The sequence below is a fragment of the Trachurus japonicus genome, chromosome 16 (genome assembly GCF_045865225.1).
Source record: "Trachurus japonicus isolate A0001 chromosome 16, Traja_1.0".
In the NCBI taxonomy this organism is placed as follows: Eukaryota; Metazoa; Chordata; class Actinopteri; order Carangiformes; family Carangidae; genus Trachurus; species Trachurus japonicus.
The window spans coordinates 24,676,810-24,698,919 of NC_140922.1; the positions used below are offsets into that span (position 1 = coordinate 24,676,810).

Sequence of the window (22,110 nt, forward strand, 5' to 3'; positions counted from 1 at the left end):
AATCACTGTTATAAGGTTTAATAAGAAAAAAAAAAACAACCAATGCCAAATGGCATTGTCAAATCTTCCTGAGAAATAAATGCACATTCATTTCCCAGGATGCCACCACACAAAGCCATCTTAACCACTAATTCTACTATAAAGGCAAAGGAGCTTTAGGGAATTACTAGATTTGTTTCCATCAGCGGAGACATATGATTTTCCTCTTTAATACTATATTTCCAATGATTTGTTAAGCTCCTCACATTTAATAGGACTTGTCTTCCCATAACAACAAAAGAGGTACAGTATGAGTCATACTCAACAAGTGATATTCTTTGCCCAAAGGCCTGACATGTTTGTGAAAAGGTGAAGGGAAATGAGAGCAGAGGACTAACTTGAAAAGCTTTCAAGATTTCAAAGCTTGAGTGAGTAAATACAACTTTGCAAATACAATGAAATACTGTAAAGACGTTGCACTATTGAATCCCATCATGTTGCTGATGGCTTTAAAATAAACCACATGATACCAGGATTACATTACAGCATCATGGGTATCATGTCTAAAATTGTTAAAGGAGTAGATGAATCTTACTGAGAGAAGGATTTAATTACAGAGCAGGTTTAAACTGGCATTGTGAAGTGTAATTTCACATTTGGAAGAGTGCCAAGGTCCTACTCCTGCTCCACTGCAGTTCATAATCAGTCACAATTAATAGTGATTATGTGTCATGATGGGTAGTGACATATCAAAAGCAGTAATAAAACCTCTGCAATAGGATACAGTACTGTACAGTATGTGCTGTGTTTATGCACTCCAAAAAAGGATTCAATACATGTATGTATCTACTTGTTTCACACATTTCCTATTCTTCTTACTCTCTGTGTGCCAGTTTCCTGTCAACAATCGGCCACACTTACTAGTGTTTGTGTATGACGGCGTTGAAGAGCTTGCCGTCCCTCCAGCTGGTGGTGAAGTTGTCACAGCGGATGCCCTGGTAGCCGTCAGTCATCCTCTGAGACCAGAGCAGCAGTTTCTCCTTGGCCGACATGTCTTCTGATTGGCCATTCACCTGAATATCTGAGATCTGAGACAATATATAAATAAAGAGAGCGAGCATTAACAGAGAGGACAACGCACGATTTCTTGTGTATATACTGATGAAATGTGGAAAAAAATCAGTCATTAGTGGAAACCAAAAGATGTACTTTAAACCAAATTACTCAACACCAGGAGTTCATTTAAATCATGTTTTGTATGATGATTAGTCCCAGACCAATTAAGCCCCTTTAATGTACATTGACTTGATTTTCTTGGTTAAGCTGTTTATTAGCTTATTTGATATTTATTAAGATATTGGTTGAAGTGTTATGGTTTCTGACTTGGATAATAGGATGCAGCAGGATTTCAGTCTGGTCAAAAGCCACTGTGGTTGTGGCATCCGGATAACTTTTCATTTGGGGAATTTGGGAATAGGAAAGATGAGTCACAGGCATCTTATTTTCCATTTTGTGTGTGTGTGTATAAATGAATATGTGCAAGTGCTAGTCAATCTCTTCTCCTCCCTCTCCTCTCTGAATCCAGATCTTTCATGCACTTTTTTTTCTTTTACTTAAGGGCAGATTCTTTTTTTTTCTTTTTGTAAATTAAATAAACATAGGGTCATCACACAGTAGAATTAAACATTGCTGCACATGATGACTGGGACACTTAACTCTGACTCACCAACTAACCACAGCCAAGCTTTTATCCCTGTCTATTCTATGAGAGTATAAAGACTCCGGGAGCATTGATGACACCTTCATCAGATCACCTAACCAAACCACACCTCACTTTCTTTTATTCCACAGGCTACACTTGACTGTCTGCAAGCTGAACCTGAATCATCTGACATTAGTGGGTGTGTTCCCGTCTGGGAGGCTGGTGCCCAAGGATTCCTGCCTGGCAGCTCTTGGCATGCACAGGGACAAGCAGGAAGGGGCCTGGGTGTATGGGATGTGGTTGGCAACATTAACGTGACACACCCCGCCCTTTGGAATCAGGGAGACAGTGACTCACTCACACACCCTCCACGCTATTGCTTTATGCTGTTTGTAAAGTAGCTACAGGATATTAAAAACTACTTGACTGTGGTGTTAGTGTGTTATGATAGGTGTAAACACTTCTAAGAACACCAGAAGGAATGATCCCGTTGTGATTAGAAAATGCCATTTTCAGAGGAATTTTTCGAAGAGCAGAATCCGTTCTGATTTTGTCCAAGGAGGTGGGAAACGTCAGCTGACAGGTGCAGATCCCAGAGACAGAGGGAGAGAGCAATAACATAATGGAACACAACACTGACAGACGAGGAGACCTGGAAGTGGAGGATGATGGTCCATATTAACCCCAGGGTCAGCTTGGGGTTTCCGTCTGCTATGTCATCGTTTCTGATGTTGACCAGCTTGACCTGGGAAAACAGAATGGACAAATATTTTCATTTTTTTTAAAAAGATGACAGCATCCTCTGAATAAACAGATACTAAGGCATCTAAAGTTTCCATGGTCCAAGGTATCATCTCATACCTGCCGGTGTTTGAGGAAGTCCAGTGCTATCTGTACATTCTGCAGTTTGTGGAATCGCATGCGACCCTTCTCTCTGGGCTGTGGAGGACAGAGAAGAGATAAAGAGGTGTTTAGTTCAACACGAGACTGTCACAGATGATCCTTCTAGTGGTGGAAGATGGAAAACATCCAACCAAAATGGAGAAATGACTAAGATGGAGAACTGATGGAGTGACACTGAACAGAAAAATCGATGTGGGAAAAACTGATAATTCCGTGATTACTAAGAATTCATTCTGGTGGATACATTTTTATATTCTGAGCATGCACATAGAGATACTGTGCTGTATTTTTCTTCAAAAATGAAGCTGCTTTCTTTGGCTTAGTCCTTTTGTTCACCACTATCCCACACAGAGGACAAAAAAAGAATATGATGAGTATAATAAAGCCTCCAGAATAACTGGTTACAGCACAGGGAATTTGCATTGGCTGAGCCGATGACATGGTTTTGCATTCTTTAAGTCTTCTAACAGAAAGATTAGCTTACTGCACAATGGTTACTTTGTCTTTTGAATTTCATATAGTACATCAATATAGCATTCAAACAAAAGGGTTCAAATGTATACCCGAACAAAGGGGAGAAAATGCAAAAAACTAAAAATGCAAAATAAAATGTTGCTTGCACCAAAATGTGCAAAGAGTATCAATGGTTCCTGCAAGTATCAGCAGCACCTATTGATAACAGAATACACACAACAGCTTGGTTGTTCAAGCAAGCCTGTCAATGAGAGAAAGAAACAAAGCCGGCGAAATAAAAAACCATGCACAGCCAAATCACAGTGAAAGTGCAGGTGAATCATCAGAAAAACAACAGGATGCCTACTTTAAGTTACAAACCCACTCACCAACCGAGCGCTCCTGACCACGTCTCTCTCCCTCGGCTAACCCCGGCAAGAGCAGGGCAAAGAGAGGAGGAGAAGGCCAGACGGCAACGAGCAGAACACACAGAGAGGGAGGTTAAAGGAGGGCAAACAAGAGGCGAGGGAAGGGAGGAAGAAGAAGAAGAGGAGTAGAAAGAGTCAGAGTAATAGTGCACAAACACACACACAGGCCAAAGTGAGGTCAATGCATTAAGCCTATGGAGGCATTCAGAAGATGAGCAGAGCTGGAGGTGGTGCAGAGAGAAAGAGCGATGAACGACAGCAGCAGAAAAGCTTCTGTTCAGGTCTGAGCGAGAGAGGAGAAATACAGCGTCCTGCAACAGCCCTTGAGATGAGTGTGGAAACAGCCTCGATATTTAAGTCCAAGGAAAAAGGAAAAAAACTGATGGATGTGTGAGAAGTCGCATTAAAAAAACAAACAAAAAGAAAACTAATCAGCTCTAATATTAAAACATGTGACTGCTTTTATTGGCTGATGGTGGCTGGTGAGATTGTAGCGACAGAATAAAAGCGCAGTCAGTTAATTGGAATTTGGTTTAGCATAGTTCAGTGCAGGTTAAACCTTTTACTGACTATGTGGCTGCGATTGCCTTCAATTTTGGTAGCCCAGTGATAGGTTCTCATTATCTTCTCAAGACTGGGTTTTGGTTTAGGATAGAGGATGGTTGAGTTTAAAAAAAAAAAAAAAAAGATGCAGAGCTGGGGGCAGATTTGTCACTCTGACGACGCCGGTACTCACCAGTGTTTCCCCAGACAGGACCTCCAACAGAGAGATCAGGTTATGTCCATCTCGAAGGTCTTCATACAGGTCTGTCACATGACGCTGTGCCTGCGGAAAACAAAGACAAACAAAAAGGAGGAGCTGTCACAAAGGTGCAAAATGAGAGTATTCTAGCTAGCAATCTACACACAAGCACAATGCATAAGCATATTGATGTGGCTGATTTTGATTCCTTTACTAAAAGTGGCAATTGCAGGGCCACAATGTGTCAGGTGGTCTCAGAGGTAACAGCATACAGAGCAGCTTGTGTGACAAGATATTACTTTGTGGCGTGTGTATGAAACACGTTTAAATATTTTCATTTCACGATCTTAAATGACCACTCACAACTTACTTTATACTGTTACCTCTGTGTGTTATATAAGCGCTCAGACTTTTCTCTCCACTAGTACAACTCTACACAGGTCAGACAGGAATGTGCAGCCGTGAGCAGCCAGGCCTGGCTCCTTCTCTAAATGCCAAACAGCAGCTGTCATCCTTGACAAGTGATAGATGGGACTATGGATAAGAACCAGGTCAGTGAGCTAGTAAAGGTGCCCTAGTGAACGTAAATCTGCTAAAAGCACAGACGTATGTTCCCTTAAGGTGCTTCCTGATTCTTGCGGTGGCATTCACAGGTAAATCACAGTCACGACAGGATTCGTTGTTTATATAACAGAGGGGTGGAGTTCTGTTATTGCAACCAGACAGTGAGACAAAGTGAGAAAGGATGAGGGAGGGAGGGAAAGGGTTGTGAGACTGGATAGGAGGTGAACAGGTGAGGGACTGACCACACATACAGCACATTCAGTACAGTGCTTCTCCTACAGGCTAGTACCTACCTCTGCCCTCCGATGCTGGATGAGGATGGATGACAGATGGATGAATGAGAACAGACGGATGAGAAATGGAAAAATTGAAAGAATGGAAGAAGAATGGATAAGAGCAGAGATGAATGAACACGAAATGAAGCAAAAAATAATTAGGATAAAATGGAAATGCAGATGATTTGATGAAGAATGTGATGCTACGTGAGACAGAAGAATGAAACACTTGAATAATTAAACGACGAAACTCATTTTGAAAGTTACAGGACAAAAATCACGGCTGATCCAGGTGTGTCTCTGGTCGTACGGGAAGAGGGAGGCTTCGGCCCTTAAATGGAATGAAAATAAGTTTCCCCTGCAAGTTACAACAGTAGCTGATTTATGTTGGCAAGAAGTTCAACAGTTATCCAACCTTCGCCTCGCTCCTCCCTTCCCTGCTGAGTGATGATAAACTGACACTGTGGGGCTGAATTCAGTAAAGGTAACCAACACTGTGGCCACCAGGGTTCACTGTCTACACACTGAAAAGTCCTCTGCTTTATAATCAATGCCATATACCAATGCTACTAATAGCCAGTTTCATATGCATATACACACATATTATGATGACCCATGAGTATCTATTTCACATATTCAAATGATTTTTTTTTTTAATCAAATAGAGTTAACTTATTGCTTTGTATTTAATTAGGTCTTTCCTTGGTGTGTACCCTTAACCAATCACACTGTTGCTGTTTGAGTGTAGGTGTTGCACTGAAAATCACCCTCTCAGGGTCAAAAGGATCAGCTCTGTTGAGTTTTCGAGGTGAAAACCATTAGCACAAACGGCTGACAGCCACTCATCCCGGGCTCTCCACTCCGTCTGGAGACAAAGTGCTTTACATACCTCAGGGTTTACGTAATGTTTATGTCACCCCGTATCTCTAAACTGCCTCTGATGGTGATCGTTTTCACTGATAACAGTGTATCATGTGAAGTCAATTCACCATATTAACCAGATTTACAAAGTGAGGTTTAAAACTAAAAATCTGCTGGAAGACAGAGTTTGGATCTGACGTTCCACTGTCTTGCACAATATGAAAAGATTTACTGGGGAAACCTCTCAGTGGCCCTTTACGGCTCTATATGGCTGCACCACCTAACCCATTGTGTGCCCCTGTCAAGCCAGCCATTAAGCCCTTAAATCAGTTTCACCTTAGAGGAGCCCTCCCGCAGACCCAGAGTTAACACTTTCTCTGCCAAGCACGTGCTCATAAATCGCATGGCGAAAGCTTATATTCCCGCTCCTTATGCTTATATTACATGGGTTATTTTCATACAAGGCACAATGACAACAATAATATAACAATATCAATGTGAAAACTTATGTAACCTCCCTGCATCAATGCGTGCCTTTCAGTGCAGGCCAGGCAAGAACGCAGGGGTCTGCGCAGCACATGTGCTACCGTCAGCCTTAACCGCCATGGGATCCGGGCCGAGACTTTAGTTTGCCTTTTGAGAAGGAGCTAAGTGAGTCCAGATGTGTACGACTCGCCCTCCAAAATTCACAGAGAGACAAACGAGAGGGAGTGACTCCACTGTGCTCTCACATACTGGTAGCAGAGTGCGTTACAACTGCACAATCATGGAAAGGAAAACACTCTCTTTGTGCAGGTTTTCTTTCCTCTTGTTCCATTTAAAAAAAAAATGAATGGCTCTGTGTCTGTAGAGTGGATACACAAATAATGTGGAAGCACTTAATGTCATGAGGCTGCAAATGAACTACTGCCAATGGGAGTTTTCTGGAAGGAAAGCGGCACAAGCAGGGATATTTTTACTGCTCGGTGGGAGGGGTGTATTGTATTTGGGGGCTAATTTTTCACTCCTAATGAGGAACTCCTGAGTGAGGAGTATAGCCTGTATGACTTTACCCTCATGCTGACCTGTTTGCCTCCTTGAATGCACCGAGGGCTTTCAGGGCTTCGTTTTGCAGACGAGTGTTGAAGGATGGTTTACACACATTCCCCCGGCTGATGACAGACTGGAACCTCTGGTAAGCCTGCACATCACGGTGTAATGTTCACAGCCAAGTGCGAAACAATAGATCAATAGCTAATGTGTGTTTGTGTGAGTAGAGGGTGGGGTGCTTGCAATACGTTCTGCAGAGACACTTACAATGGGCAGGTGAGGGATGGATCCCGTTTGAGAAGAGGAGGCGGTCTGGTAACCCTACAGTAAGTAAGTCATCCTTGATGTACAATTGCATTCTGGGAGTCTGGGAGTCTGCTTGTCTGCTGTCATAAAATGTTGTTGTTTCAGCTTGCCCACATAAAATCAGTGTTGTACTGTGTGTTCACTCAGGTTTACTCATTCCCACAACTATGAATCACGCCCCAAGATCATTGTTTTAATAGCTATTCATAGCATTAAACATTAACAGTGTATTGAAATTCTTGCCAGCACAAATATAAATCAAGCCTGGTTATTTGCTACTGCAGAATCCATGCATTTAACTCTACAGGTAGAAATCAATCACCTCTCAAAAATATGAGTTGGTACATTTATTAAGCGCTCAACATAGCATCATGTGGCTGAAGGCAAATCACTGGTTCTACTCTTTGCCACTGGGATTATTCCGGCCCCGGACCACAAACTGGGAAATGTACCTTTTGAAGCCGTCAACCACACATCCATGGAGTTGGGAGAAAGCTAAATTTGTCCACACTTATTGGTTGGAGTTCCATTTATTCTGCACAAGTGCGCTTTGTTTGTAGGAAAATGAGTTTGGAAAGCAGCACTGACGGCATGTGTGGGCACGAATCAATGTACTTTTTTTTTGCAAACAATGAGAAAAAGTCAAAGTGAAGGCAGCGGTTCATTTCTTACCTTTATCAAGTGCTTGTTCACCCATTTTGTGAAGGTCTTTTTCTGTACTCGATCTCGTTCATCTGCAAAACAGAGAAACCCCGGTGATCAGACACAAATGAAAAGTAAGAAACAAACATGGCAAAGCTTAGTTGAAATGATCATCACATGATTGATATGCTCTTTGTGCTGATAGTCAGAGCAGTTACAAGTTTAATTCATCTCATATAAAAGTAGTAAACTAAAGAGGAAATCCCCAAAGTACCAGACTTGTTTGATTTGTGTCGGACAAACAGAATTCATCAGTGGGTGAAAAAATCCCTCTTGACTGTGCATGCCTGCATCTGACTCAGACTGCATCGACGCACATTCATTGTCGGCAGATGCACCCCTATTGTCCGGGAAATGTTGTGTTTGCAAGTTGACATACCGCTCTAACACCTCAGCCAGCTGTGCTGTGCTCTTCCACAGTAAAATCTAGTGTCAAAGCGCCGCGGACGGTTTCCTCGGGACGAATCGCAACTATTAGAAGGTGCAATTTCCCAACAAGAAACAACAAGATCTTGACTGGGAGCACACACCTATTAAGACAACAAACCTGCATACACCCATCCAGTGCTGTGTCCCTATTAGAAGTTCAAGGCATGAACCACAAGGCGTGTTACTGCAATAATTATTATGGACATGGTGGTTGGATCTGTCGATTGTACCATGTGATCTGAAGGCTGTGGTTTTTCTGAACACTTTTAATTCATTTCATTTTACTGAAGGACTCACCTTCTCTGACTCATCTGATCTCATTCATGTTGCAAAAGAATTAACTGTGGTGATGGACACAAAGTCCTCTGTCTTATCAGCTTGGAGGGAATGATCTAACCGTCTAGCGTACGGCGACACGCCCCGTAATGAAAAGCAAAGAGCAGTGATTCAACTCCAACGTGATATAGGCACCGGAGGCTACACTGTTTTCTCTGTAGGGTGTCACCAACAATTTCTGCAAATGTGTTGTGGAGCTATGCTTCCATGGAAACCAATAGAGCATTAACCTTCTTGTTTTTCATTTAGGCTAAAGGCTTCCACTGGAGGACTCCTGTGGTTCTATTTCCTGCTAAGGGGGCAAAATGTCACACAGAGTGGTGACACACACCCACCCACCCACACACACACAACACTGGGATGTTTCACAACTAAAGCAGTTTCCCATGGAAGCTGCACCTTGACCTGTGAGTCTGTGAATTCTGTTCACACACTATTAGTCAATCTTTGGTTCAACTGATGCAACTCTTTGAGCTCTCCTGGATCTTTATGAGTGAATGGTATGAGAGTGAATAGGGGCTGAGTGAACTTCACGTATCGAATCACCACACTACACACCAAGGGGTTTCAGCAAGGTGTGGTGTTATGGTCCAAAACAAAATCACAATAGTAGTGGTGCAAAGTACTATAACTAAGTGCATTTACTCAAGTATGAAATCAAGTAAAGTTACTTTAATACATGTACACTATATTTCAAAGCCTTTTTTATCTGTCATGTTTATGTGACAGCTGTAAGGGCTGCTTACTCTGAAGAGTTCAATTTTATACACAAAAGAGTTGATATGATCAAAAAAATGTTTACAAAATGCATCAGAGGCAATAATCCAACAATGTCATTAATAATAAAATGTTTAAATGCTCATGAATAGTTTGCCAACTGATACTGAGTGAGATAGGACCTCACTAGTAGCATGTTGAAAGACATAGAAGAAAATGATTATCTGAAGATAAATAATAACAAAAAAAATAAAATAAAATAAAAATCATCAGTTTGAGTAGTTTCAGGGAAAAAAGAGGAACAATCTGTGTGGAAAAAAAGAAGAACATATAACACATCATCCATCCTCACTACAACTAAACTGTGACTCATTCACCCCAAAACACACACATGCTACACAGCATGAGCTGCTGACCAATGCGATGCAAGGATGCTGCTGATGCATTAGGAAAAGGGGAGTATCCTCCTTTAAGTCGCTGTGTGAGGAAACAATGGACGCTACAGTTCATGTCTGTCTTTTCGGATTGGATGTTAGATATCTGCAGATTACATAATGACATTTAAACTTTCCTGTGACCATGACGCCACAATCTGCCACTGGAAACTGACTAAAATAAACGTCATTATAAACCCATTCATCCAATACAACCCGGTAAAATGTTGAAAATTACACTAAATGCCTCTCGCGCATCTTCCTGGAAAAAAAAAACAACACTTAAATATTTGCTCAACAGCTTCTCACACACATGGGAATAAATAGATCAAGATAAAGATTTGCAATGAAGCTGTTTTCCATTAACTGCCAGCATACTGGTACCTTTCCTGCCGTCTGTAGCCTTCAGCATCCCTTGGTAATAAACTTCGTCTGAGGGCACCCTCTCTCTGCCCAAGCTGTCAGTGGAGAAATTCCGGTACCTCTCAGAAGCCATTGTCTCTTATTGTCAGCACGCGCAGCAATAATAATCCTAATGATAAAATATCCTTGCCAGCTGGCCGGTTTTCCTCCTGGTGGGAACTTCTGCTTTCCTTGCTTCTATCTTTCTCTTTGGCCTTCAGTTCGTCCCAGAGTATGAAGTCCTGTGGCTACAACTCAGCACTTGACAAACCTATGATTTCTTTTTCCTTCTCCTCACTCCCTCTTTGGGTTCGGCTCTGCCCTTCTTTTTCCTTCTTATGTTTTTTTTTCTCCCCTCTCTCTCTCTCTCTCTCTTTCTCTCTCACTCTATTCCTTTCATTGCAAATCGTGCCTGTGGGCTATGAAGTCTGGACCTGTCCTTGTGTGTGATGTGCGAGTGTGTATTTAGTGTGTGAAGGGCATGGTGGGTAGGGCTGTGAACACACCCCTTCCTCTTGCAGTGTGAGACAAGGAAGAAGGAGGAGAGGCGGGGAGGGACGGACGAGGTGTGGTAACTTGCATGCACTATCACTTTGCCTCAATTGCGCAACAAAACACACACAGGCTTAGTCACCAGCCGGGTATAATAAAAAATCATAAAAGTTAGCTCTGATGACTTTTAATGCTTTATATATTGCATTAAACTGAATTTGAATGAATAATTTACAGGTAATATGCAGGAAGAAGGTAATAAGTTTCAAGCTCATATACAGACACCCCCACATAAACAGACACAGTGCACCCACACACACATAATGGTTAATCATTAATTGTACTGAGCATTCCTCAGACATTTCACATAAAGGATTACTAACTGTGACTAAGAGAGCGACGAAAGGGGGATGTGATAGTTTTGGCAACAGCTGCTATGGACTGTAGACAGTGATGTTCCACCACACCCAAAACATCACTGACTTACACAGACATATAGGGGCTTGTAGCTCGGCATTTGTGTATAGTGTGGTTGCTTAGAAAGGAAATCATTCAGTAGGTAAAATATCTGTAATGAAAACATCCATATTTGTTCTAATCTCTGCTTCTTTCTTGTCAGTGCTGCATTTTGTCTCACACAGGTTGATAAAACCATACAACTAAGTTCTGTTTTCACTTCTGCTCTTGATGATGTCTGATTCGCTGTAGGCAGAAACCTCTTTTTCTTAGCTCAATGACAGCTCTGTGGTGTTTAAGCCGAACAAATTGGAGAACACACGCTCCGCTTCCTGTAAACCGGAGGATTCTGCCAAAACGGCACAGACAAAAAGATCATTTAAAGCATGAAATGTAATAAAAACAGGTTTCTTGAGCAGTTTTCACTCTTGGTTCTGTGTCTGGAAAATTTTTTAAGCAAACAGACTTTAGACTATTCAATCAGAAGTCCTATAATCTGAACAACAAACAGAGATTTTTGGAGTCTTCCGACACGTTTTGCTCAACAGCGGTAACTGTTGCAACAAGCAGCAGTTACCTTGTAGATGTAGAAAGATATAAATGCTAAATTAAAATAGCATTGTGACTCAATAACATATACTAATATCATTTAGACAGCAATATTATTTGTCAAGTCTAGAATTTCTAAGTTTGTTTTCTTGCTATTAAATTGCATGGAACACATGAGAGTCCAAAGTCCTGCATTTATTTAGAGTTTATCAGGACTGGTTTATTTACACTCGTCTCCTCCATAATGGTCCCCTATATGACTACTACGTCCTGATGGTTGAACTGGAAGGCAGGGTGTGTCCTCCCTCTGCTAAATCCTGCCCCTGTAGCCTGCAGGTGGATATATTTCCCCACCTTGGCTGACTTACATCACTTTATCAGGTATCTTAAAGCACTTTTTCTGCAGGCTTTTGAAAACAACCTGTATGAACATGAAGGTACTTAATGTGTCAGTGTAAGTATGCCCAAATGAGAGTGTGTGTGTGTGTGTGTGTGTGTGTGTGTGTGTGTGTGTGTGTGTGTGTGTGTGTGTGTGTGTGTGTGTGTGTGTGCGTTTGCGCGCGCGTGTGTGTTGACTCATTTAAGCCACGTTAGCAAATTTGGAGACACACCTTTGTAGCTCCATACGGTGTCCAGGCAAGCAAAGGAATTAAGGAGTGGTATGTGGGTAGACAATTAAAAAAGAGAAAGGGATGGTATCAAATACAGTATTTACTATTAGAGACCGCACAACTTTGAGATGTAAAAAGCTTTGGCCTGTGCAGTCTGATACTTTGATAGTTGCAGTTATTATACAATATAAATAGTTGTAACGTAGCAGCTGTAATGAATGAGAACAGGAAAAGCTAAGGGGGCATTTCCCGATGTAGAACAGACTCAAACTCTCTGAGGTGCAGAGGGAGTAGTGGATGGTAAGTGAGGACTTGATGACGTCCTGGCAGTGGAACATGCACCGACACCCACAGCGCTTGAGCTGAGTCTCTAAACCTCACGGGAATCACGAGCAAAGGAGACCCAAATGGGAACAAGCTCGGACTCAGAAAGTGTGGAACATCTTAGTCATGAGATCTTTCCTCCAAAAAGGAGACATATCATTAAGGTCTCAACATGCTTATTACTCTGCTCCCTCATCTGGCTTCATCAAAACCAGATGGAACACTTAAGCTTTTTCGGCAGGCAGGGAGAGTGAAAGTATGAGGAGAAAGTATTTTCTTTCTAAATGAGATGGTTGAGGTTTGATCATTTCTTTATGATGGATGTGACGGGGCTGTTGGGTTTCTTCTTCTCACGCTGCTGATGTTGCGTTATCAAACAAACATTTCGGACTCTGACACAACGGACCGACTTAGCGCTGGTGCTACATGCTTCAGCTGTTCAGCCTAGCAACCACTTGTTTATACTCTGAGTGGCTGCTGGATATATTTGGAGGAAGTTGGTGTTAAGGTGGTCAGAACGTAAAGTATTGTGTTTGTAAATCCTAATTATCCACACTTCCCTTTTTCTTTCCACATCTGCAGTGGCATGTTACTTTGTGCTCTTCTATTTCTGTGAAATTATGAGTTCGATTTAAATGACTTTGGAAATGTTTGGTAAATCCACCACTTCAGTCCAAACTGAGCAGATAAGCATCTATTGGATGGATTCTCAAGTCAGTTGTGGTGCTTAGAGGATCAATCCTGACTTTGTTGCTACTATACTGTCAATATTTTTGGCTTCTATAAAATGACAACAATTTCGATGTTCATGTTCCCCTGAGGATGTGCTGTGATAATTAGATTCCCTACTGATATTCCCACCAGCTTCAGCTCTAACAAATTATAAAAGGTTATGCTAATGGTAAACATCATACAGTAAACATTATTATACAAAATCAGCATGTTTGCACTGTCAGTGTAGGCATACGGTATTAGCCCCCTGAGGCTTTAAAAGGCATATAAACCTCTGCTGGATACTGACAAACACATAGTTGAGCCTGCAGCTATTGAGGGATAGAACAGCCTGTAGTTAAGCATTTAGAGGCTGTGTTTCCAAACAATGCAAACTAATTAGACATCAAAAGAATCTGAAGAATGTGTCATTACATGTATGGTTTTAGAAAGTGCTGAACTGCAGCGCAAATACAAGGGTTTAGACAGAGAGAGGACGGACAACACCTTTCTTTGTAGAGGATGAATGATGGATGTGCTCTCCTATAGATTAGGTTACCCTTCCTCTCTATCTCATCCCTTCCTTGAGCCCAGTCCCCCCCCGGTATCTCCCGGTCTACTAAGGTGAACATTTACTGCAATATCTGGCCACCACACCCCGCAGGGAAAGGAATGTTGATAAAACTAGGAGCAGCTGAAACACACCCTGGATTATCACCTCAGTTGTTCATTTAGGTGAAAGAGGAGGTGGAGTAGGAGTTAAGGAGGAGTGAGGAAAGGAGACGAAGAGAGGGGCAGGGCAGGGTACCTGGCTGCCACCTGAATCACAGCACACACACCAGAGCATATTACTGCTGCGTGCGTGCTGCAGACCGGGAAAGTTGAACAAAACCAATGCCATGTAGAGAGAGAGATCCCTGGCAGCATGACTGCCCTCTCGATGGTTTGGATTCATAAAAATCAAAAGCAGCTTTATCCTGAGCTGCCATAGTCACGATAAGTCTCAGGTTTAACTCTAAAACACAGAAATAGAGGAAAGTAAAAACCAAACGCAGACTTCCAGTTGGAAGACACCATCAAGGACAGTCTGTCTACCAGTGGAGAAAACTTAATAGGATCAGTGAGGCTATGTTATCTGGTATAATTGTGTTAATATATAATTGTGTTAAACGCACTGTACTTCTAGTCCTACAAAGGGAACACTGAAAAAGTCACTATTCTAGTAACTGTATATTTTTGTTTATAGTCATTAATTTTGGATTATTTATACAGCACCTACTTGATCAAATGACAATAACATTAATGAATGAGGTATAATGGAACTTCATAGAGTTCATGTAATTAGTTTGAATATGTGAGACTTTGTCCACTCTAATCACAGGGATGTTTGTCATGACATTGTAATGCTGCACTAGCCACTTATCATCCAGGCTGACAGCAGCCTGAAGATGATGTTGTCAAAATTAGATCTAACGATGAAGGTCCAAACTCAATTTAACGCAGACTCAACAAGCCGGTGGATTAGCCGCGGCAGCTGAGTTTTAAAATAGATCGGCGCTGAGCTACAAGAAGCCTCCGTGGAAATCCCCAACATCTGGGTCCGTGTCTGTTTGCTAATATTTCATTTGTTGAATTCTAATGCAACAGAGCGGTGGAGAAATAGAGCTGAGTGGACTGGCACGGCGGACACTGTTTAAAAACAGCATGTGTCTCCCTCTGCAGGTGAAAGCAGCGAAGCATGTCACCCAAGTCAAATGTGGAACAGGGTGTAAAATACTGTACTGTATGTATAGAGTCTGTAATTCAAAAGACTGACTCTTGAAACTAGAACTAAAACTGTTTGTCGGTGGTTTACAAAATGAAGTTCCAAAATAAAGTGTAAGTCGGCGATAATTCAGGGCTGTGTTGGTGGGATTCTGTGACCAGATCCCTGTGTTTTAATTATTGTAATAAAAATGGCATTTTCAGAGCTGTAAATCTTCAACAGGCCAAGACTGTGGGTTTGGATGTGATTATAACCACCAACTTCTCCCTGCCTTCTTTCCTTCACTCCATACTGAATTACCTTCTCTGTAAAAACACAAAATATTCATGCTGAGTTAAGTTTTTTCTTATTGCCGTGTTGTTTGTTCCCTGCTGTTCAGCCATGAGCTACCACTGCTGTGTTAGTTGCCAACAACTTCTCAAACTGTGAACATAAAATGCACAATCTGTCCAGAAGAGGATTTAACCATAGACAATAATACCCCCAAAAAATTAAATAATAATGCCCAACAACAACAATGCCCAAGGCCACAGATGACTTTTTGGAGACATTGTTTGACCCACAGTTCAAACCCAAAGACACACACAGTTAAAGTTAAAATATAAAAATAAAAATATATATAAGAGCTCTTTTCTATAACCTTTCTATAATGTTACACCAGGAAAAAAAGCTAAAAGCTTTTTACTTAAAAAAAAAAGAAAAGAAACATACTTGATTATCAAAATAATTAATAGCCAAGTAATTGTGTGTAACACATGAATGCTGACTTTTCTTTCTTTGTTTCCTTTTATTTACAGGAGCAGAAACAACAACACAACTGGAAGGAATTTGCTGCTAACATCTTTTTACCATAAGTGACACACTACACAATGATCCTACAAGAACTTGCTGGCCTCTGTACTAAGCCTCGATCACGTAGGTTCTTCATTTCCCTGGTGATCTATTAATACGTTATTATGACATGTGGTATTTCCATATGCTATCTCAGCCTTGGCAGTCTCCAAACACCATGTAAATGTGGAAAAAATGGGAACTTGAGAGACGTTTCTATGGCAGCGACAGTAAACACACAACACCATGTGCTCCACCGGGTAGCTGTGACTGACTCTTACTCACGGCGGTATTTTTAGATGCAGAGATGGAGGAGTCTCCGCTATATGAGCCGCTTGACGTAGAAAGGAAAGCACCGTCCTCCTCCGCCCACCCAAACACACACAACATCTTTTTAACAGAGAGCAGAGCAGTGGAACAGTTTGACCACCAGATGGGGGCAGAGCACAACCACACCCAGTACTGTCTCAGTCACACTGAATGAGGCATGAAAGTAAAGAAAAGGAAGTGTAAAATCCTCTGTGAATATTGTTCATGTTCTTCATATGTCATATCTTGTATCTTACCCTCAGTGTCAATGAAGCTTGACACTATCAGTGTAGACATGCAGCTCTTAAGCCCCTCAATAAAGATAACGTTGACTTCAACAACCATTTCAGATCAGCGGTAGTTACTCATTTACCACAAGGTGATAGCATATGGTATTTTAAACAATGAAGCCTCATATACATTGAAGAAGTGAGCCTATACTGCGACCTCTTGCTAATCAACTACTACTTATTTCTATAGACATCAGATCCACTTATTATTTTCAGGCACACTCCACCTAGTGAGTGAACAACAAAGTCCACAGACTCGGTGTCTCCTATCATCAGATCACAGGTGTGGCAAAGTATGTAGATGGTTGTAATTTACAGGGTAAGATTCTCCACCTATTTGACTGAGGCATTTCTTTCTACTTTCTTTTTATCTGTGCTTAGTTAATCAAACACCTCAAACTACACATGCAGATTGTTAGGAATCTTGCTTTATTTATTTATTTATTTATTTTGGAGTGTTTAATTCTCAGTTTATAAAATATCTATTTTATATATTAAACCAATCTATTAAAAATGGTTCAAACTATAGCAACATTATAGCATAACAAAGTTAAGTAAAGTATGCCTTTATTCATCCCACGACGGGGAAAGTCGCAAAGTTACAGCAGCAGTACATACAAACAAACACACTTACACATGCCGTGCACACTGTGGTGGACTGGTAAAACAAATATAAATATAGATATTTATAAATATAGGGCAACCAAGATATTAAAAGAAAAGCCACTGTGTTGATGATTACCAGCATATATAAATAATTCTCTCAATAGGGAGTCAAAAGCATACAACAAAATAAGGTTAAAAAAAATTAAGGGAAGAAAGAAAGAAAGAAAGAAAGAAAGAAAGAAAGAAAGAAAGAAAGAAAGAAAGAAAGAAAGAAAGAGGCCAAAGCAGATCTTTGTTGAGTCTAAACATGAGTGTGGTAGTAACAACCACGTGGTTTCACCAGGCTGAAAACACCACAGATCAATAAACTACACTAACTCCTCCCCACCTGCTCCATTCGTCAGACCCCTCACTCACCAAAACAGCACATCTTAGTGTGCAGGTATCTGCACCTTTCTCCATACGCGGTCATCTCTTGCTGATCATTCCCTCGCTTGAAGCTCCTCAGTTCAGCCATTATGCCATATATACTGATGGAACCACACAACCACAAGATTCCCTATAGCCCTCTTGTTTCAGACACACTGTGCCAGCTGGTGTGAGGAGACTTAAAAAAAAAAAAGCAGGGGGAACCACTTTCTGAAAGACGGATGTTGTTTGGGCCTGCCCCCTTTCATTGCACAAACTCGAGAGACAGGTGAATCAACATCATTGTCCTATCTTATTTGCTGATGCTGCTGGTCCTTTGATTCATTTATTACCATGCTGTATACTAGATTAAAACAAAATAGGACCATGTTACTCATTCATTTTTTTCTTCTATCATGTTCGGGATTGGACAGCAGATTTACAATCACCCACAGGCGCACACTGGTTCAATATTAACTGCTATAAAACTGAAACTTCACTGAGACCTGAGTGTGGTGTATTAAAACTGGTCTTTAGCACTGACCTATTTACTGTATCAGAGCATGGCATTTGTCCACAGTCAATGTTTATACTTCAGTTTCTGCACACATTCAAAAGAGGAGGTGTTCGAGAGCCAAAGAGATAATGGTTTATTTGACAGTTCTCACATGAGTCTTGGAAGTTTGAATTGAGTCCTACAGCAACAGTTATGATAATATAATGATTTGATTTCCATAATATCCTCAAGGCTTTACCACAACCAATAAACCCTGAGTGTTAAGATCACAGAGCGATGATTTTATATGTTCAAAGAAAGCAGCCCAGTCCAGCTGACTGACACACACACACACACACACACACCTTCTGTCGCCAGTCAATGTGACAAGGATGTGACAATTTACGACAGGGCACAGCTGAGCAGTTCCTAGGTCACATTTAAAAGGGAAAGTGACCTAAATATGCTGCGTTCTCTTCTTACAGGACACTGACCTCTGACACAGGACTGTACAGGAAACTCTCTGATGTCTCCCACCGACTCACAGAGCAGCACCTTTCATTGATCCCTTCACGTTGGCTTTTTATGGAGAGATCAATGAAAGGTGCTGCTCTGTCTTTTTATAGCAAACGTCCTTCTTGACATATATGGCGCTGAATATACTGTATCACACTGTGAGAATTAAACTGAACTTGGTTCACACATATGCAACCTCATTATAGACATAGCCGCAGGCCTCGATATTCAAATTTTACCTTGAAGTTTTGCCAATAGTGAACACAAGTTGTGTGTGTAGATATAATAAATCACATTATATGTTTTCTCACTGGAAATTAAATTTTATTTCAACTCTCCAATGAAAAATAACAATGAATGGGAAAAGAATGTACTGGATAATAACCAGGGATGTCCGATTTAAACTTGCCTTCCAGTACTACTAAAGCTCATTTGCACATTGCACTTTGTTTATTTAGCCCACATTAATACAAAGTGTGACAAGAAAAGTTTTTGGTTTTATGGGGGTTTATGTGACAAACTATTTCTTGGCATCTCATATTGACAACTCTGCAAGTTGTATCTGCGCCCTACTAAGACTGTGTTACCTTTGGACAGAGCCAGGCTAGCCCTTTCAACATTTCCAGTAGATTTGCCAAGCTACGCTAACGATGAGGTCGTCATTTAAAATTAGATTACCTGTTAAACTTTTTTCTTTACTCAAAGTTCGGTTTCATTGGAAAAACGTCTGAAGAAACTTTGACCGTGTCAGTGGAATAATGTTTTGTTAATGTTTGTTATGACCTGAACTGTGTAAGTGTACTAGTGCATGGAAACATCACAGTCGTAAAAAGACACAAGCTCAAGATGTGCATTAGCATCTTCAGCTGAAGTCTTTCCTATATGGACCAAAGACTGCTGAGTAATCTGTAATGGAAGTCATGAGTGTCATAAATAAACTGCCAGCGCAGGACCGGATGTGTTTCCATGGTCCCAGTGCTGCTCCCAAATAAAATCATCTGCCGTTTTTTCTCTCACTGGGGTTTGTTCACTGCTCTCAGAAAACATGAGAACTGTATTCAAGAGCCCTGTTGGGTTTCTCTGAGCCCCAGAGGCACAAGTCTACTGTTTATAATATGACTCATGCCTACTGGTTCACTGGTAGCAGGCACTGGGGTGTAGTAGGCAATCTAATCTACTTATATACACTCATGGAAAAAAATACACACACACGCACACACACACACTGGTGTACAGTAAAAGCCGGCTTGCTCCAGAGTGGGAGTCTGGCTGTGGCTGTTTCCAGGAAGAATGCTGGCTTTTCCACAAACCAGGCCAAAGCCAAAAGCCAGGACTCAACCACCGTGGCCCACACACTCATTTTGAGGGCCTAACGTTCATCTCTGAAGGAGGATTTGTTTGTCAGTATGTAAGATTAAACAGGACTCATGGCCGTAGCATGTCAAACAGGATTTTATACTTTACCAGCAATGTAAAAAAAAAACGACTTGAAACATTCTCAGCTCGGGAGAATACGCTTTATTTAGCTATAAGAACCACCTGTTTAACCTGCCTGAGAATACCGGCTATGGAAATTCTTACCCGACCAACTATGCAAAGCAATTTCACTTCCTATTAACAACCTGAGAAAAACACCTGGACACCTGAAGCGATGGTTTAAGAAAAGCTGCTACACTATCTCCTGCTTGGCCCCTGGGTTTGACGTGCCAACTTTAGCAATCCGAGGAAGAGAAAACAAACACAGATGAAAGGTCAGAGTTCAGCGAGTGGGAATGCCGAGTGTTGTACCTTGTGTGTGTGTGTGTGTGGCACAGAGTATTTACAGTCTTAACTCCATGCCCCCTTTTCCTCATGACCTTTCACATGGCCTAATTCCAGCATGGTCGGGGGAGACTGTTAACATCCATGTTCCCGCCTCTGCACGCACCACGCAGCAATGCCTGAATCTGAATCCGAGCTAACGGCGCTCAGCGGTGCGGTATCCGCTCTCGCTGCCGTTATAAGTTAGCGGAACGAGCGAGTGAGTGGACAGGGGACGGAGCTGTCATCGTTCAGAATAGACGCCAAAGAAAAAAGGGGGGACAGTTAAGACCAGAAATCCCCATGAAGAGCACAGATGAGCGGGGACAGCAGCTGCGTTTAGATCCCCAACATCTCGCACAATAAAACATTAGCAGAGAGAGGACATGTAATGTCATCGTTGAGTCAGAAAGATAGTTGAATTTAGATCCATTAGCTGGACCGTGGGGCCAACACTGATTGCATCGGTATCCTTATCATTAACGCACAGTGTGCCCATAAAAACAAAGCTGTTCTTGTGTCACCGCTGCATCCTGACTCAAGTCTGAGTTACATATAAACTATATCTCAGCCCAACTTCCTCTCACTGAGTCATCACAGCAACCGCTCCGTCAGACACACGCTATCTTAGATTAGATTATATTGTGTGGCTATGTGTGTATGTGGACACTTTCCTCAGATGACTTCCGCACTGCTGGTTTTATAAGATAACTTAACAACAACAACACTGAATACTGATTGTTGAATGACTGGCAATTACACAGGATTAGTAATACAATTACAATCCATCAAATAGTCAGAAGGAGATGGTGGACTTACACCAATACACCACTCAGTTAACAACAAAGAATAATGTGAGGTCCTTGGATCAGACAGCTTATTATTTATCTTTGGCGCTTTCAAATTGGATGTTTCTCCAGGGGAAGTTCTAGATAAAGTAATGAAAGCGTTGCCTTTGAACACAGACATGTATTTGTGTCTTTGCGGCTTAAAGGCTGGCAGCTGGATTGGGGCCCGGCCAGCAGAACGACTCCAACCTGGCAGGTATAGTGAACCAGTGCTGCAAGACGGTTCATCTTAGATAAGAGACACTAGGGCACGTCCCAGCAAGAACACACACACACACACACACACACACACACACACACACACACACACACACACACACACACCTTTGATCCATGAGAAGAGATGACTGTACAGTAAAGGACGGTTTTGGGTGGGACTTCACGATGGCTTTATTGCAACAACATTAATTAGCGATTCTGCAGTGCAACAAAAGACGATGAGTCAAGTTCCGCCAGGTGGAGCGTGAAGTGATCTTTATCTGTGCAAAATGACATGTCACACTGTTGTAGCATGGCTGAAACTTGGGCCAAATTGCTGTATAAGAGCTATAAGGACTGATCCCTTTGCAGCTGCAAGAAAGAGCAGATACTTCAATCAGCAGGCAGGCAGCAATGTGGCACCTAAAGGCCTAGTGGCACCTTGAAAGTGTTCACAGCGACGACAGGTTTCAAGGTTACGCATGAACGTGACTCATGCAGAGGGTAAACACGCTGCATGTGAAGCTGTGTGTGTGTGTGTGTGTGTGTGTGTATGAACTCATACGGGCTGGTAATATGACCTGTTTCAGGTCAATATCACAAAACATAAACACACAGGATACACCACATTTTCATTT

At 41.7% G+C, this 22,110-nt stretch overlaps 1 protein-coding gene across 45 annotated transcripts in view; it reads right to left on the reverse strand.

The window, feature by feature from the left end:
- The window catches only part of plecb (plectin b), a 122,483-nt gene that overhangs the window by 30,050 nt on the left and 70,323 nt on the right, over positions 1-22,110 (reverse strand). For 10 of the 45 annotated variants that reach the window (XM_085802718.1, XM_085802735.1, XM_085802726.1 and 7 more), the window contains 6 exons: positions 7,915-7,976; positions 5,065-5,079; positions 4,202-4,291; positions 2,543-2,620; positions 2,322-2,426; positions 901-1,067 (listed from right to left, as the gene is read on the reverse strand). In XM_085802718.1, the coding sequence (XP_085658844.1) occupies positions 901-1,067; positions 2,322-2,426; positions 2,543-2,620; positions 4,202-4,291; positions 5,065-5,079; positions 7,915-7,976 (517 nt within the window). Of the gene's footprint in view, positions 1-900; positions 1,068-2,321; positions 2,427-2,542; positions 2,621-4,201; positions 4,292-5,064; positions 5,080-7,914; positions 7,977-10,244; positions 10,730-22,110 lie in introns of those variants that run through there. The other 35 variants (XM_085802720.1, XM_085802741.1, XM_085802732.1 and 32 more) reach the window with 9 other exon arrangements.